Genomic DNA, 17,915 nt, shown 5'->3' with positions numbered 1-17,915 from the left:
AGACAAAGTTGCTGGGTGAATGGATAAATGAATGATTGAACAGGACCCTGATCCTTTGAGGGGAATGAAACCAGAATCCTGGAGGCCTCATTCCCACTTTTCTTCATCTGACTCGGTTTCTCAGATGTGCTAGGGTGTTACATAGGCCCCTCTGACTTGAACCATGTCCAAGCCCTGGAGAGAAGAAAGGTAGTGCTCCTCCGAAACAAACCCAAGGCTTCTGGGGGTACCTAAAGTTGCTCCTGGAACTTGGTCTTATCTTTTGGCCCTTTGAGGAATGGCCCAAATGTTCTGATGCTCTGACTCCGTGCCCTAGCAATTCTCAGCAATGATCTTACAGATGACTTCTGCCATGCATAGAGGGCAAGAAAACAGAGTTTGGGTTTCAGGAAGGAGAAACGAAAGAGTGAAACGACTCTGAGGTAAGTAGCAAGGGAATTTCAACAGAGAAGCCTAGATTTCACTAGCCAAAGCAAAATGAGTAGGACCGGAGGTGGTGAAGGAAGTGGCTGGAATTGGGTAACGGGGGAGTTTCTTATTCTCTCAGTGGAGTATAATAGGGAACATAAGAGCAGGATGCCTCCTGCTTGAAGCCTGACTGTCCACCAGAAAGGACTGCTCTTTGGGTGAGCTGAACTTCTTCCATCAGAGAAAGAATTGAAGGCTGAGAAACTCAGGTAAGTACTTTTGTAGTGGGTTTACTTTTACCTTCTTGGTCTCCTCATCTCCCAGGTGGTAACAAACAGAAATGACTAAAGCCTATATGTGTGTGTAGTGGAAAGGAGCAGAGGGAACTGAATACAGAGAGGATCCTGAATACAGGATGCTGAATAGAGAGAGGGGACTCCTGAGGGTCTTCGGAGATGAGGAAGGAATTAGAAAAGTGGGAGGGCACTGGGTTTACTGAGAGCAATGGGATAGATATAGAAGAGGACTGTGGTTTGCAGCAGAATAAGACTAAGGTATTTAAGCAAGAGATATTTAGATTAAAACTTGGGGAAATATTTGAGAATGGGAAAGGACTAGAGAACCTAAGGAGAGAGTTAGGGATCTTGAGATGAAGAAGCCTGGGAATGGTTCAGGAGGACGGTGAATTAAAGTGAGGTGCAGGAGCAGTTCAGATGTCCAGAGTGCCAGAGCTGTTCAAGAGATATAAGTTGAATGCTAGCTTCTGATTCCCTCTTCCTCTTCCACCCTCTGCCTCTTTAGCCTCTATCATGTGGAAAACCTCTGACGCCAACTTCTCCTGCTACCATGAGTCTGTGCTGGGCTATCGTTATGTTGCAGTTAGCTGGGGGGTGGTGGTGGCTGTGACAGGCACCGTGGGCAACGTGCTCACCCTACTGGCCTTGGTCATCCAGCGCAAGCTCCGTACCCGATTCAACCTGCTCATAGCCAACCTCACACTGGCTGATCTCCTCTACTGCACAGTCCTTCAGCCCTTCTCTGTGGACACCTACCTCCACCTGCACTGGCGCACCGGTGCCACCTTCTGTAGGGCATTTGGGCTCCTCCTTTTTGCCTCCAATTCTGTCTCCATCTTGACCCTCTGCCTCATCGCACTGGGACGCTACCTCCTCATTGCCCACCCTAAGCTTTTTCCCAAAGTTTTCAGTGCCAAGGGGATAGTGCTGGCACTGGTGAGCACCTGGGTTGTGGGTGTGGCCAGCTTTGCCCCCCTCTGGCCTATTTATATCCTGGTACCTGTAGTCTGCACCTGCAGCTTTGACCGCATCCGAGGCCGGCCTTATACCACCATCCTCATGGGCATCTACTTTGTGCTTGGACTCAGCAGTGTTGGCATCTTCTATTGCCTCATCCACCGCCAGGTCAAACGAGCAGCACAGGCACTGGACCAATACAAGTTGCGACAGGCAAGCATCCACTCCAACCATGTGGCTGGGACTGATGAGGCCATGCCTGGTCGTTTCCAGGAGCTGGACAGCAGGTTAGCATCAGGAGGACCCAGTGAAGGGATTTCATCTGAGTCAGTCAATGCTGCCACCACCCAGACCCTGGAAGGGGACTCATCAGAAGTGGGAGACCAGATCAACAGCAAGAGAGCTGAGCAGATGGCAGAGAAAAGCCCTCCAGAAGCATCTGCCAAAGCCCAGCCAATTAAAGGAGCCCGAAGAGCTCCGGATTCTTCATCGGAATTTGGGAGGGTGACTCAAATGTGTTTTGCTGTGTTCCTCTGCTTTGCCCTGAGCTACGTCCCCTTCTTGCTGCTCAACATTCTGGATGCGAGAGTCCAGGCTCCCCGGGTGGTCCACATGCTTGCTGCCAACCTCACCTGGCTCAACGGTTGCATCAACCCTGTGCTGTATGCAGCCATGAACCGCCAATTCCGCCAAGCATATGCCTCCGTTTTAAAAAGAGGGCCCTGGAGTTTCCGTAGGCTCCATTAGAACTGTGACCCTAGTCACCAGAATTCAGAACCGTCTCCTCCAGGACCAAAGTGGCCAGCTGATAGGAGAATAGGTGAAATAACACGTGCGGGCATTTTCACAACAACCTCTCCCCAGCCTCCCAAATCAAGTCTCTCCATCACTTGATCAATGTTTCAGCCCTAGACTGCCCAAGGAGTATTATTAACTATTAATAAATGAATTCTGTGCTTTTAATGCTCAGGTGTGGTCTCTGGGGAAGGAGGAAACAGGTCACGGTTAGGCTCAGGGGCCAGGCTAGGAGGAGACCATACTATTCCATCCCTCCTGCATGACCAAATCCTGTCACCATGTGCATGCTCACATATATCCCTAAAGCACCTGTGGCCACCAGGAGCTGGAACCTAATACCTAAGGATTCAGGGGTACCTAGGTCAAAGCAGAAGCAGGAAGCAGCTGGCATGGGATGTAGCCTTTAAAAGAGGGGTTTCTAGGTAATAAAACATGTGAGGTGATTTAAGAGGATTAGGTGATTTAAATAAGAGGAAAAGGTGATTGTCTTTTTGTTTAACTTCCCAGAAATCACCTCTGCCCCTAACCACTGCTGCCAGGATCCACCATCCCTACAAACAAGTTTATTCATCTCAAAAAAGTTTTATAATCTAGCTGGGGATTATATCCAGCCCCCCAGCCCTCGCTCTGTGTGAAGGGAATGGTCATGGAGGGGTACTCCTTGGTCTGTAGAAATGGAACTGAGCTTAGCTGAGGCAAAGGCAGAAAAAGGTTCCAGGTGCCCTGGCAGGGTCTTGTTCACAGGGCTAATTCACCTGAGTCCCAGGCCCTCAGTTCCCTTGCATTTGTCATCTGGACTTATGAAAGCAGGAGAACAGGCCTGGTGGGGTGGCTCACGCCTGTAATCCTAGCACTTTGGGAGGCTGAGGCAGGCAGATCACCTAAGGTCAGGAGTTCAAGACCAGCCTGGCCAACATGGTGAAACCCCATCTCTACTAAAAATACAAAAATTAGCCGGGCATGGTGGTGCATGCCTGTAATCCCAGCTACTCAGAAAGCTGAGGCAGGAGAATCGCTTGAACCCAGGAGGCGGTTGCAGAGAGCCAAGATCACGCCATTGCACTCCAGCCTGGGCAACAAGAGTGAAACTCTGTCTCAAAATAATAATAAATTAATTAATTAAATTAAATTAAATACAAAAATTAACCAGGCATGATGGCGGGTGCCTGTAATCCCAGCTACTCGGGAGGCTGAGACGGGAGAATCGCTTGAACCCTGGAGACAGTGGTTGCAGTGAGCCGAGAGATCACGTCACTGCACTCTAGCCTGGGTGGCTGAGCGAGACTTTGTCTCAAACCAAAAAGAAAAAGAAAGAGGAAAAGAAAATAAAACAAAAGAAAGCAGGAAAACAAAGACTCTAGTTAAAAGGGCTCAGGAGCCAGGCTAGGAAACCATACCATTTCTTCCCTTCAGAATGACCAAATCCTGTCACAATGTGTATGCTTACACACACCCTTAAAACACCTGTGGCCACCAGGTGACGCTGGTTCTCTGCGTTTCCTTTCTGGCTTCCCGGTTGAGGACAGTAGGCAGGACTGGGAATCCAGAGACCAGGGAATAGAGACCCAGGGATTTGCACCCTCCCTTTCCCCCAAAGCTGAGGAAGAAAGGTGAAGAATGAGACATTTATTATTCATGAGATATTATTGTCTACTTGGGGTGGGGCTGGGGGGAGTAGCAGTGTGGGCACTGGGGTGGCACTGGGGATGAAATGTGAGTCATGCTGACATTAATGCTCTGGCTGCATGTTGTCGCCTTCCTACCCCAAGTCCATGGTTTGACAGAACAAAGTAAAATCTGAAGATATTAAGGGCAGAAAGAATCACAGTTGGGGGTGGACAGATTGATACCCTCATGTGCAATACACTTCTAGGGTCCAGGAATTCTGACTCCTAATATGGAACATGCACTTTTGGGTGTCCTCCTTCCACGAAAGTCACAGGAACCTAAACCAAATCAAGCTGGGGCTACTAAGGCAGGGGTCCAGACAGGTAAACTGTTGGACCAATGAAGAACAACAGTGTATGGGTGTAGAGACACAGGTTTCAGTCAAGGCTCTCTGATAATTAGCTCTGGGAACTTGAGCAGATCTCTGGACAACTCTGGGGCTCAGATTTTATCAACTGTACAAAGCGGGGTGCGGGGTACACTCTTAACAAGTGCCCCGTGCAGTTCCCTGTACATACATTATTTCATTTACATGAAATTATAATTTCTTTCTTACAAATGTGAAAACTGAAGCACAAATAGGTTAAGTAATTTGTCCAAGGCCGAATGACTAATACGTTGTAAGACCGTGATTTGAGGGCAGTCTCAAAACTGCCTTTCTAAAACTAGGATCGAATGCCCAGATGATCCCTAACAATGCTTCCTATTCAGACCTTCTGAGATTCTGAAAGTTGACAACTCTCTGAAGGGTTGTAAAAGGATTTACTTTACATGTTCTTAGAAGGCAAATCACAATAGTGTCAAGTAGAAAGGTGAAGCAATAGGGATTGAAGTTAGACCTCAGAAGGGACTTCCCAATTATCAGTCGCTGGGGGGGAAAAACAAACAAACAAACTAACTCAGGAGACACAGAAGGAAATCCTGGGGTCTAAGACCATAGAGGACAGATCTCAGTAAGAAAGCAGCCACCCTCCACGGCCCACACAGCCACCCCCGCCCCTAATTTCAATAAGGGCTGAATGAGGGGAAAGAAACTTAAGAAAAGCCAGGCTTTCTAGAGGCGTTCTCTCTCTTGCGGTTGTGCTTGGCCCGTGAGCCCTACTGGGTCCCTCGTGGTGCGTCGCTCATGCGTGTCCCCGGAAGTGTGTGTGTTTGGAGGCCCTGTGTGCTCACGAGTGTGAGTCACCGTCTATCTCTCTTTGTCTCTTTATCTCTGTCAGTCTCCCGCCCGAGTCCGAGCTCTATCGCTGACTTTCTGACGCTATCTCTCACGGCCTCTCTTTGTCTCTTTCCATCTGTCCGTCTCTCCTGTAGGCCGTCTTCATCGCCTGTACCTCTGTTATCGCCTTTTTTTCCTCTTAAGCTCGTCTCCCCATTCCCCGTTCCCGCGCTCCCCCCGCCCCCTCCCCAGTCTCCCGCCCCGGCTGTTCTTGCTCGTTCGCACGCTCTCTCTCTTTCGCTGTCTCTTACAGGCAGATTTATGGTCAGCTCAGGGCCTTTCATTGGCCAAGCGCTGACAGAACTTGATTTAACGCCGCCTCTCATTGGCTGAGCTTGACAGGCCGATTTACGAGTCACTCTACCATTGGCCAAACCGCCTTGGCCCTGATTTATGGCTCAGCGGCCGCGGGGAGGGGGGTGCCGCTGCTGGGGAGTGAGGATACCCCTCCCCTCGTCGCCGAGTCCCTCTTCCTCTCCCCTGTTTTTTCTCCTCTTTCCCTCCCCTCAAGGAATGGCTCTCTACCTGTTCCTCAGCCCCATCCTCCCTTCTTTTTCGTCCACTGGGAGGGAAAACTGGGGTGTGGTGGTGATGGGAACTGAAGGGATGATGGGGTCTGAGTGGTACACATAGGCGGAGGAGTCGAGTCTGAGGGGTGCGGGTGGGGGCCAACAGGGAGAGCAGAGGAGACTGAACAGGGAATGAGGATTCCGAGTTGAGGAACGAAGGGGAAACTGAGGGGGCAAAAGGATGACAGGAAGAAAGGAAGGCTGAGGAGAGAAAGAAGGCAGGGGAAGAGAGAGAGGGTTAAGGAGATAAGTAGGGGGTTGGGTAATTTGTCCAAGATCCGAGAAGAAAGGAGACATGAAGAGAAAGGACGCATTTGAGGGTCCACACGGGCTGAAGCAGGGAGATCCGGGCACCGAGAGAGGGACTTTTCAAATCTCACTATCCAGACTGAATAAGAGACGGAAATTTCCTTTTCACACAATGGCTCTGAAAAGGGAAAGCATTAGAGAAGCAAAGACAGAGAAAGGCGCAATAGGGAGGAGAGAGAGAGGGAGAAGCAGGAAAGGACAACTGGAAGGTAATAGCAAAGAAAAGAGGGAGGGAGAGCGACAGAGAACTAATGGGGAAGACCAGAAGGAAAGTAGGGTTTTGGTTTTTTGTTTGTTTTTAGGGGTGGGAGGAAAAGTGCAGTGAGAGAAGACTACTCCCCAAAGGAAATATTGACAGAAAGGCTCCTCCTCCTCCTCCCTATGAAGACCCATTGGCGTCTGCAAGGGGACAGACAAGTCAGGCGCCTCCCCCAGGAGATTCTGCTTCCTCAAGGCTGCAGTAAGCTCCCCATCCCATGCACCTCACTCCTCTCCTTGCCCACCTCCCCAGTTAGATTTATGAGTCCAGGGTGGCCTTCAGGAATTAGGAATATTTATGCTTCTTTGAGAGTGAGGTTTGGAAGGTGATAAATAAGGGTCCACTGGGGGGTGCAGCTGGGGGCTCCTATTTTTAACATGGCCATTTTCCCAAGGCCCCCACCCACACATTCCCTCTCCTCCTGAGCCAGAGAAGGAAGCACAGAGGGAGGTGAGGAATGGGTTTCAGGTATCAGGAAGAGGGGTTGACTATCCAGTAGAGCCCCTCAGAGGACTGCAGAGCTTTGCAGCAGAAAGGATTGAAGGCAGATAGGGGAGGAACTTTCCAAGCATCCTGGCATTCGTATAGCCCCTAGTGTGCTGTTACATTTTTTCAGAAGGTGGGGAGAAGCCCATTTCCCCTCTGTCCTCTTAAGCTCAGTTGCTGAGGAATAGGAAAGAGAAGCCAGAAAATTCAAAGGCAGATTTCTCTGGCCTGTCACCATCCTCACAGGAAAGGAAGATTTGAAATCCCCCACCTCCACAGACCACAGCCTGGATCCCTGGGAAAGGAGGCTAGGAATGTGGGGCTCAGGGCATCTCCTAGGAGTCTTGGCCTCCAACCTGCCCACCCCCACTGCTGCTGAGAATTAAAAACAGTCAATAGTTCTTGACATCCCTTGCCCTGGGCCTCCAGGAAATTGAGAAGGGGTGGTGGATCTGCCTATGGATCCACATATTTTCTCCAGCCCTCAGCTCTAGGAGCCATGTGTCTGTGACTCTCCAGTGAAAGGGCTTGTTCTGGTTTGGGTAGGAAGTGAACAAAGATGGAGGTCCATAATATAAGGGAGCCCTAAGGAAAACAGAGCTGGGGAAGAGTCACACATCGCCCCCATCCCCCATGCCCTCCAACCACTATGGCCTTAGCAAGGATGGCCACAATGCACATGCGTACATACACCAGACTGCTGCCTGGAGTGGGAGGAGGGAGGGAAAGGCCTAGACTGGCCCTTTAAGAGCCACTTAGGGTCAGAAAGCCTGGGCTACATAGAGGGGAAGGAGCTGATGTCAGAAGACGGATGGGCAGCAAGATGGGGATTGATGCTAATGGGGGAGTTAAAGCTAAGTACCCAGACACTCAGAGGGCAGAACTGCAGATCTGTCTTCCTTATGCTCACCCTCCTCTCCAAACCGAGGCTGTAAATCTGCCTCTTCAATTGGGGGAAGGGGGACTGAGGAAAAAAGACATGCTCTCTTCTCCCCTTTCCTGTTTCTTCCTTACTTGGTGTGCCCACACCGCCCCCCTCCACCCAATTCTTTTGTCCTCTCCCATTCTCTTGCAATCTACGACCCCTTCCCACTAAAATTTCCAATTTTTGGCTTTGCATCAGAAATTGACAGAATGGTTTCAGCTTACAGAGGAGTTTAAGAGAGGAGATCACAAGTTTTCCCTCACCAGACCCGGGTGGGAATTCTTGGTGGGATTGTGGTGAGAAACTGGTAGATTGGTAACTCCCAGTTCCCTCAGTTTCTCATCCTTCCACCCTCTTCTCACTTGGAGGTAACTCTAGCTGCCGTCTTCCAGGACAATAGGGTAAAGGCAAGAAGCAGGAAGTTGGGTGCCAGGGACTGGAAGAGCACCAAAGTTTCTGAGCTGGGTTTATGGAGGCTTCTGACACACTGAGATTCTAGAGGGGCTGGTGGTGGGCTTCCAAGGGCAGCTAGGGAAGCTGCGGGAGCTGTCCACTGAAAGATATACAGTCTGGTTTCTCGGAAACTCCTGGATCATACCGTTCCCTCTCAAGCACACACCCTGTCTGCTGAGTAGAGACAATTTCAGGCCAATAGTCTATTTACTGTAAAGGACCAGCTGCTCCTTGTACCTCTCGGGAGGGAGTCGGGGATGTTAGGGAAGAAGACTTTTTCAGAGGGTCTAGAGCTAGAATTAGCCGTTGGTAAATTTCATTTCTTTCTTCGCTTTCAGGTGAGACTGTGTCTCCCACCTTTCAGGACCCATAATCACCCTTATTTCCTTTCCTACTGGCAACCAGGGCCTGTTCTTGAGAAGTCCCTCTCTATATTAGAGGACAGTCCCTCTCATCTGTTGCAGTATTAGGCCTGAACTCTTTCCCAGCCCTGGAAACAGTTGGTGCCTGATTGCCTCTAGTTTCCAAATCCTCTTCCATATCCATAAGATAATAACCCTAAGACATCAATCTCATCTCTTCCTTTCTCCCAGGTTTTCCTTCAGAGGCCTAAAATCACCTCAGGATCATACTCTTCTCTGTTTTCTAAGTTTTCAGAGACAAGCGAGAGAGGAAAGCTGGAGTGGGAAAAGTTGGGGGTTGTGAGCAGCAGCCACTGGAACCCAGGCTTCCAGCCTCCCAGCATCCGGCCTAGTGCTCCCTCCTATCTGAGGGAGGTCAGTCATTGCCCTCAGCCCTGGTCTCTGGCTGCTTCTCAATACTGGTGATAAATCCTGTCTTTGTCTCCCTTCTGACCCAGGCCCCAGGCAGGCTGGGGGTCAGAGCTGGGGGAGGGGTCAGTGTGGAGGAAGGGGAGATACAAGGAGAATGGGAGGAGAAGATGGACAGGAGCAGCTGGTGGGCAGGCATGGGGGGTGGGCAGTGAGGGGATGGGGCCTCTTCATTCTACAGATCCTGGACATTCCAGCAGGCCTGCATTCCAAGTGAGAAAGCCAGGATTGCTGAGTTGTGGAAATACCTTCAGAATGGTCCCTTGAGCATCCGGAATACTGGGAGATGGGGGGCTAGTGTGGAGTGCCTCAAGGAAAGAGACTGCTGAAAGAAACGGAAAAATATTGTGGAAATCCTCCTATCCATACCGCAGATCCCTATGCAAATGTACCATGCACGCACCCACCCACACACACACACACACTCACACACACAGGACTCACAGCATGAGGGAGCCCTGGAGAGCCAGGCTGCCCCTTGCCTGGCCCCTCCCTAGTGGCCTTCTCTTGCTATGACTTTCCTGCTATTCTTTTTCTCTGCTCCCAGTCTTGCTTTCCTTCTTTGTGTCTCTCATTCTCCCAGTTTGTTATTCTCGCCGTCTCTCAGCCTCTGCCTCGGTCTCTCAATCACTTTTTCTCTCTCATATTGTTTCTTTCCATCTTCTTGTCTCCCTCTCCCCTCTCCCCAAATTCCTGGATGCTGCTCCATCTGTCCTGCTTCTGCCACTCTTCAGCCCAGCCATCCTACCTCAGTCCTGCTACCTCAGTCCCACATCAGAACCCTGTTCTGGCCCAGAGGGGACCTTTGGGAGTTAGATTCCAAGAATAGATGGGAAGGAGAAAAGAGGCTCTGAATGAGTCCCTGCTTTAGTGGGAGGTCTGGGAATCATATTGGGTTATGATATGGCACGGAAGGGTGGGGTGGGCAGAAGGTGACCAGAAAGAGAAGCATAACTAAGGGAGGTAGGGTGAAATGAGAGAGAAGAGATTAATAAAGAAAAGGCATAGGCCAGGCACGGTGGCTCACACCTGTAATCCCAGCACTCTGGGAGGCCGAGGCGGGCAGATCTCCAGAGGTCAGAAGTTGGAGACCAGCCTGGCCAACATGGTGAAATGCTGTCTCTACTAAAAATACAAAAAAAAAAAAAAAGCTAGGCATGGTGGCGCATGCCTGTGATCCCAACTACTTGGGAGGCTGAGGCAGGAGAATCGCTTGAACCCGGGAGGTGAAGGTTGCAGTGAGCTGAGATTGCACCACTACACTCCAGCCTGGGTGACAGAACAAGACTCCATCTCAAGGAAAAAAAAAAAAAAAAAAAAAAAGGACACTAGGCTGGGTACAGTGGCTCATGCCTGTAATCCCACCACTTTGGGAGGCCAAGGCAGGTGGATTACTTGAGCCCAGGAGTTCAAGACTAGCCTGGCAATATGGCAAAACATCTCTATAAAAAATACAAAAAGTTAGTCAGGCATGGTGGCACACACCTGTAGTCCCAGTTACTCGGAAGGCTGAGGTGGGGGGATCACCTGAGCCCAGGGAGGTTGAGACTGCAGTGAGCTCTGATCATGCCACTGCACTCTAGCCTGGGTGACAGAGTGAGACCCTGTCTCAAAAAAAAAAAGAAAAAAGAAAAGACACAGAAGGACAAACACTAAAAAGAGAAGGGTGCGGACTTGCAGTTCTCTCTAAGTGTGTGTTTTGGGTCAGTGTGAAGGGGAGGAGCTGAGGGGCATCTCCTAAGTCATATTGCGATATAGGTTCAAAGACAAGGTCTGGAGGCTCAGCCAGAAAGGTGTGATGTCCACCAGGCAGCCACAATTCTGGACTCTCTGTCACCTACCAAGGAAGTTCTCAGAGACCTTTTTCTCCTCTCCAGACAGTCTTGGAGTGTTGGTTCCCTCCCTATTCACCTCCTCCACTCTGTCACCTCCCTTCCTCCCCCAATGAGAATGACATCAGCTCTGGCTGCCTGTCCTCAGCCCAGTTGCTGATGTACTCTCCCATGGGTGAAACAGAAGGCTAATCACCTTTGCCCCATGCATTCACTCTCTAGTCCAGGAGCTGGAGTTTACATAGCCTAGCACTCTGGAGTAGGAGTGGGAGGAGGCTGTACCAAGAAGGTAGCTGCAGAACATTGTGGGAAAAGAGGGGGCATGGGCATCAGGGGGAGGGAGAGGGAGAGGAGTGGAGGGGGGCACTTGAGGAAGAGAGGCAGCAGCAGTAAATCACCCTGTGGGGGAGCTCCCTCTGCCTGAGCTCAGTGGGGTAGGGAAAGAATAGACATAGAGGGGTGGGGGGAAGAATGGGGAATCGCCACATCTGGCAGGCAGGTGTCTGGCACTGTTCAGGCTGTAGTCACTTTCCCAGCCAAAGGGAAGGAAGGGGGGAGAGGGGAGGAGGGGCCTCCCAGCATCCCCTGGGAAAGAGGGAAAGGCTCACAAACAGAAAGACAGAGGCTTACAGACAGAAAGAAACCAAGGAAGAGAAATAATCAGACCCCGCTCCCAGGCTCTGCTTCAGTCAGTGCTTGGGGATGTGTTTACTCATAGCCCTGAAAAAAAACCTGCTGGCCAAAAAACTGCGCAGGCCAGGGCACCAAAGTTCCATTCATGCTGGAAAACAGAAGGCAGGAGTTTAACCCAGGCTAAGCTGGGGAAACTGAAGCTCAGAGAATTCCAAGTTTGAGAACAGGATGGAACTCCATGCTCCACACCATCACACATCACCACCACTCAGCTCTGGTACTGACACTGCCCCTCCCCCAGGTCAATGCTGTGTGGTGAGTAGGAAGATTAGGATGGTAAGGCTGAGTATTGCTTTTCCCCAGCTCACACAGGCAAAGACAAAAGAAGTATCTAGTCTTTATCCAAACTCTTGCATTCCAAGTTTCAATGCAGGACTGTAGGCAGACGTGGTACACCCAGGTTTTTTTCTTTTCTACCTGCTGAGGAGTATCCCATGCACAGGTGCCCCATAGTTGTTGAGCTTAATTGTCAGGTTTTCATAGAAGAGCAGGCAAGACTGGAAAACTCTGGGTGTCATGTTCTGATGCTGGAGAGACTCCCCCATTCCTGTTACCTTCCTTCCCTCGTCCTTTCCCATCTGAGATACTAATTTGGTCTCCCTTGCTTAATCCTGGAATTGCAGGTCCATTTTATGAGCGGCAGAGGTGACTGAGGAAACCCTTCAAACTGCAGTGGAGAAGAGGCTCCCCACACTCCCCCTTCCTTAAAAATCCTGCAGAGGAAGGGGGAAAGAAAACCAAAGCATTCTGTCGCCGCGGCAACCATAAAACCCCCAGCTAAATCCATCTTGTGAGCTCACCGCCCCATTAAGATGCAGGGCCAGGCGCTGCGCCAGCCCAGCCACATTCATTTGTGCGAATAAAGGTGGAGGAGGGGGAGGGGAGCAGGCTCTGGAGGGACGGGGAAATGGCGAGAAGAGGTTATTTACACCACCGTCCTGACCTTCTGGAGCAGCGCTGGCTCCGATAAATAACCCGCTCAGCGCCGTTTCAGAGCAGGAGTGGGAGGTGCAGGAAGGGAGCAAGGGCTGGAGGAGAGCCCCCACGCAGGTGCGCGTCTCTGGGTTACTAATGGCTGAGGCGGGAGCAGGCAGCTGGCTTTGGGGGTGGTGGGGGAAGAACTCAGTTCCCTGGGACTCCCACTGAGAAAATACCATCCCCACCCCACCCCTGGCGCCAATTTCCAGGCGAGGGGACGGAGAGATGCCAAGGAGGCAAACAGCCCCGTAAATTAGGGATGGGGGGGCACTGCTATAGAGTCTCTGAGGTACGAGGGAAGAAATATTGTAAGATGGGGAATGAGGGGGTGCTGGAAGAACAGGAGTAGCTGCCAAAAAGAGAGGAAGAGAAACAGAAACATCACACAAAGGCAGTTTTGAAAAAATGTTTTATTCCTCTTTGCACAGAGCAGTTTATGAAGGTGGCTATCTCCTGACTCCATGCATCTTTTACACAAAGATGCCCCCTCAAATATGCCCAGTTATCTGCCCCACTTCAGTGTTGCAGAACTGGCAGTTAGTAAGTGGGGCAGAATGCTTAAGTCTCAGGAAGGTTTTTAAAGACATTTTTGTGGGGAGGAAGTTCTGGGTCAAGGGGAAAGATTAGACCCAAGAGTGAGTATTCCATTCTCCATCTTCCTGGGGAAATCCAAATCCCAAAGGTTTTATGAAGAAAAGCACCTCTCTCAGCGACCTAGAGACAGGGAGAGCACAGACGCACTGCTTGGGTGTAAGGCTGAAGCAGAGAGAGGGTGGGCTGCAGCGAATGTAGACCCAAGGCAGAGGAGTAAATGCATGTCGGGGAGTTGAGGGAACAGAGACAGCCTAGACGCCCAAGTCATAAGTTCTACTCCTTCCCCAGTTCTGAGTAGAAAGTTTTCTTCCCAAGACTAGAATGGAGTTTTAGTTTTAGGAACTGGCTTTGCTTCAGGACACAGAGAAGACAAACCAGGCAAAGATCCCACAGGTAGTAAGGGTGGAGAGTTAAGGTAGCTAATTAAGAGACGGGCACTCACCACGGCAGTTTTGAAGCTATATGCCAGATCGGGGTAGAGAATGCATTTTATGTGCCCTATTCAATACAATTTAAATCACTGTTTCTTCCATGTTGTCCCTTCCCTATGAACTATTCCCAATACCTTTTCCAAGGCAGAGGACAGGGCAGTAAGAAGGAATGGAAGAAAACACTGAGGTCAGTAAGTGGGGCTAGGGCTTAGATTGGATAAATCCCTACCCATCCCCACCCCCACTCGTTCTATAGTAAAGAATTCTCTTTCTCCCTCCCCTTGCTGGGGTGTCAGGATGAGGTCCAGGTAAAGGCAAAGGCAGGAAAACATTCAGCACATTCTTTCTCCTACTTTAATCTGAAGTGTAGCTACAACAAAGGGCACAGAATTTACAAAAATGTCAGGGCAGGGGAGCATGTGAGCATAATCCAGTCGAGAAAGAAAGAGGGTGCTTCCCCTGCCCTATTATCTGAATATGCTGGGAGCTTTACTCCCAGAACTGCAAGAAGAATGAAAAATAATAGGGAGGGTGTAGGGGAGGTTGGGGGGGACAACCACAAACAGAATGGAGATTTAAGGATCCCTGTGATCCCCGAGATGACCCTGAGAGCATCGATTGGGGAACTAGATGAAAATTCACAGCAGACATGCGAATTTTTTGAAGAGGATGAAGAGCCAGCAACAGTGGGGTCTTCACCGAAGGAGTGACCACTTGATCTGTTCTTTGGCTGACTGCAGCACCTGCAGAGATAAGAGCAGCGTTGAGGAAAGCTTGCTGACAGGGCAGGGTAAGCATGAGGGCTGGGGATCTCCTTCCCCTCACTTGTCTTCCCTGTCCTTACAAGAATGGAGAATAGAAAATCCCCAAAGGTAAAGAGATGGGAAGAAGCTCTCTAAGGCCCTAGCAGATTGTTTGGAAAATTTCAAAAAAATACAAATCCACCGAGGGGGATGAAGAAAGAAGAGGTACAAAAGAAAAAAAAAAAAAAAAAAACTGGGAGTTACGGGACACATATTAAAAGGGGCGGTGGGTGAGAGACGGGTAACAAATCCAGATGGACTTCTTGGTGAGAATGCCAAGCGGGTAGAAAACAGAACCCCTCCCTTCCCCTACATCAGGTAGACAATCTATCTGCAGTCAAGGTAGCAAGATGGATCTGCAAAACCTGCATATTCTAGAATATGCATTTCCAGCTTAGCCCTCATTTGAATAATAAGAGAAAGAGAGAGCGTGTGCACAAATGCACACAGACCATCTGCTTAAGGCAAGCCTCTGCTGGGGAATAAATCACTGAATGAGGCATCAGGCAGGGAAGGTTTGAAGGGTACAGAGCAAGGTTGACAGCCACTGTTCACAGGAAACTAAGAAAGGAGTTGGAAGTAGGGGTAGGGAGTAGCTGGATGTATAAGTCCCAGTTCTCTGGAATAAGAGGGAGCCAAGAAAGATGTGTCTTGAGTCTCCAGTCTCACTCAGACTTGGGAGGTATGGGTGGAATGCTGTTCTAGCCTCTTTAGTGACCCAGTCCATCTGGAAAGGAAGAAGGGAGAAAGTCATACCTGAGACACGGTCTGCTCCGTAAGGGGGACATCTTCACCCTATGGCACAGAGATACAAGCATTTAGTGTGGGAGAAAGCTGGAGTAAGACCTGATTGGAGTCTGGTATTAGAGAAGAAAAAAGTAATCCTTTAAACTGAAACAAAGGGCAGATGCACTGAACTTCTCAGTCCCTTCTAGGGACTAGGACAGCTACAGTTTTACTTGGCCAGAGGGACTATGAACAAAAAAGGGTCATTTCATCCAGCTTCCATTTTAAGGCAGGATGACTTCTTAAAAGATTTAACTCCATTCCGAGTAACCAGCAGGTTATCTGATCCTCAACTCTCTTAACTTGGGGGTGGAGGACCTGATTCTCTAGTCAGAAAAGGCCTTCTCTGAGTATCAGTACTGCTAGGGAAAGGATGAGGGGGAGCCAGGAGTGGTTTACTGGATCCCGCAAAGCCGGATGGGTAACGACAGCATGTTAATTTGAAGAAATAAACTGCTGCAACAGCAGCCTGAGAAGAGAAAGGGGGGAGTTGGTGGGGGGGACCCTCTCTCTTGCCACATAGAGACATATGTTAGAGGAGAAGATTAAACTATGCAAATGGAGCCCACAGCAGTTAAGGGAGAAGATTTCCCATTACCAAGCACTGTCAGCCTTCACTCTGTGGAGGTCAGAGCCAGGACATTCTGTGAATGGGGAGAATTTGCTTTGCTCAGACATCTCTGCACCCGTATAATTTGCTTGTGGGCTCTCTGCATCCACCATTACCTCCTCAGCTGACCTGGGGCCTTCTATGGTTAACTCAGAGGCCCCTTTCTGATATCACTAGCACCAAAGAGGACTGAGGTTCTGAGGTTCTGGCAAATACGTACTTCCTGATGGAGAGGCACCATCCTCAGTTATGTAACACTTTATTTATTTATTTATTTATTTATTTATTTATTTATTTTTGAGACAGAGTCTCACTCTGTCACCCAGGCTGCAGTGCAGTGGTGCAATCTTGGCTCACTGCAACCTCCACCTCCCAGGCTCAAGCAATTCTCCTGCCTCAGCCTCCCGAGTAGCTGCGATTACAGGCATGCACCACCACGCCCAGCTAATTTTTGTATTTTTAGTAGAGACAGGGTTTCACCACGTTGGTCAGGCTGATCTCGATCTCCTGACCTTGTGATCTACCGGCCTCCACTTCCCAAAGTGCTGGGATTACAGGTGTGAGCCACCACACCCAGTCCTATATAACACTTTAAAAGACAAAAAAGACACTCTTCTGCCTCAGATGATTGGATCCATCTCCAAGAAGGGAATAAGCCAACTTCAAGTTCCTTTATAATTTCAAAACCATAAGGCCGGGCGCGGTGGCTCAAGCCTGTAATCCCAGCACTTTGGGAGGCCCAGACGGGCCGATCACGAGGTCAGCAGATCGAGACCATCCTGGGGTGAAACCCTGTCTCTACTAAGAAATACAAAAAACTAGCCGGGCGACGTGGCGGGCGCCTGTAGTCCCAGCTACTCGGGAGGCTGAGGCAGGAGAATGGCGTAAACCCGGGAGGCGGAGCTTGCAGTGAGCTGAGATCCGGCCACTGCACTCCAGCCTGGGCGACAGAGCGAGACTCCGTCTCAAAAAAAAAAAAAAAAAAAAAAAAAAATTCAAAACCATAAATATTAGTTTATTTTATCACTTATTAAATAAATATGTATTAAATGTCCACTTTGTGCAAAGACTGTATGAGATGTTAGGTACCTTATTAGGGGTAGAAATAAGTTCTTTCTTCTTCTTTCTTTGGGACAATAAGAAGGGAAGGAAAGAGAAAGGCTGAATGTATTTGAAAGAAAAAGAGAAGGTTCTATGTATCCTATGAGCCCCAACTACTAGACACATCCAGCAGGTCTGGCTGTGGAGGGTGTTTGTGAATAGATGCGGGGATGCAGAGAAACACATTCCTGCTTACCCTTAATGCCACCCGGTGTACCACCTGCTGGGGATCACTCTCGAGGATCACCCTGCAAAAACAAAGAAGAGATCACTGTTCACTCTGTCCCGAATGCCCAACTCACTGTGGGGGAACAGGACCTCTGGCCGCTGAGCCTGCTTGACTTAGGACAGGGGCAGTTATCCCACTACCTCACCCAAGATCAAGGCAGGTCAGAGAACTTACCCTCCATCTACAATTTCATCCACAGCCAAGAACAGCCCCTCCATGTTCTCCAGCAGTGCTCGCTTTTCTACATTTTTCCTGAGTCCCCAAGAGAAGAGAAGAAAAAAACCAAATTGTGTGTGAAAGAAATCCTAGGACCTTGTCTGAATTGAGGAACCTAAACTAGACCAATAAACATCTCCACCAACCACACAAAGAAGTAAATAAGGTGGGCCGGGCGCGGTGGCTCAAGCCTGTAATCCCAGCACTTTGGGAGGCCGAGACGGGCGGATCACGAGGTCAGGAGATCGAGACCATCCTGGCTAACACGGTGAAACGCCGTCTCTACTAAAAAATACAAAAAAAAAACTAGCCGGGCGAGGTGGCGGGCGCCTGTAGTCCCAGCTACTCGGGAGCCTGAGGCAGGAGAATGGCGGGAACCCGGGAGGCGGAGCTTGCAGTGAGCTGAGATCCGGCCACAGCACTCCAGCCTGGGCGACAGAGCGAGACTCCGTCTCAAAAAAAAAA

At 49.8% G+C, this 17,915-nt stretch overlaps 2 protein-coding genes and 1 long non-coding RNA gene across 4 annotated transcripts in view; 1 reads left to right on the top strand and 2 right to left on the bottom strand.

The window, feature by feature from the left end:
- The window catches only part of LOC112633978, an 82,809-nt gene extending 71,587 nt beyond the window's left edge, over positions 1–11,222 (bottom strand). The window contains exon 1 of the long non-coding RNA XR_003121704.1: positions 11,019–11,222. This is a non-coding gene — a long non-coding RNA (uncharacterized LOC112633978). The remainder of the gene's footprint in view (positions 1–11,018) is intronic.
- GPR84 (G protein-coupled receptor 84) lies at positions 584–2,624 on the top strand. Its single transcript, XM_025400831.1, has 2 exons — positions 584–677; positions 1,210–2,624. The coding sequence occupies exon 2, from the start codon at positions 1,218–1,220 to the stop codon at positions 2,406–2,408; it is 1,191 nt and encodes a 396-aa protein (XP_025256616.1). The 5' UTR covers positions 584–677; positions 1,210–1,217; the 3' UTR covers positions 2,409–2,624.
- Positions 11,223–13,072: 1,850 nt separating the features above from the next.
- The window catches only part of COPZ1 (coatomer protein complex subunit zeta 1), a 13,762-nt gene continuing 8,919 nt past the window's right edge, over positions 13,073–17,915 (bottom strand). Inside the window, exons 5-8 of one of the 2 annotated variants that reach the window (XM_025400835.1) lie at positions 17,409–17,486; positions 17,202–17,253; positions 15,265–15,303; positions 13,073–14,448 (exon numbers count right to left, since the gene is read on the bottom strand). In XM_025400835.1, coding sequence (XP_025256620.1) covers positions 14,401–14,448; positions 15,265–15,303; positions 17,202–17,253; positions 17,409–17,486 — 217 coding nt within the window. In that variant the 3' untranslated portion in view covers positions 13,073–14,400. The remainder of the gene's footprint in view (positions 14,449–15,264; positions 15,304–17,201; positions 17,254–17,408; positions 17,487–17,915) is intronic. The other variant, XM_025400836.1, reaches the window with a different exon arrangement.

The sequence above is a fragment of the Theropithecus gelada genome, chromosome 11, assembly GCF_003255815.1.
Source record: "Theropithecus gelada isolate Dixy chromosome 11, Tgel_1.0, whole genome shotgun sequence".
Taxonomy (NCBI): Eukaryota; Metazoa; Chordata; class Mammalia; order Primates; family Cercopithecidae; genus Theropithecus; species Theropithecus gelada.
This window is presented reverse-complemented; position numbering and strand designations above follow the sequence as displayed.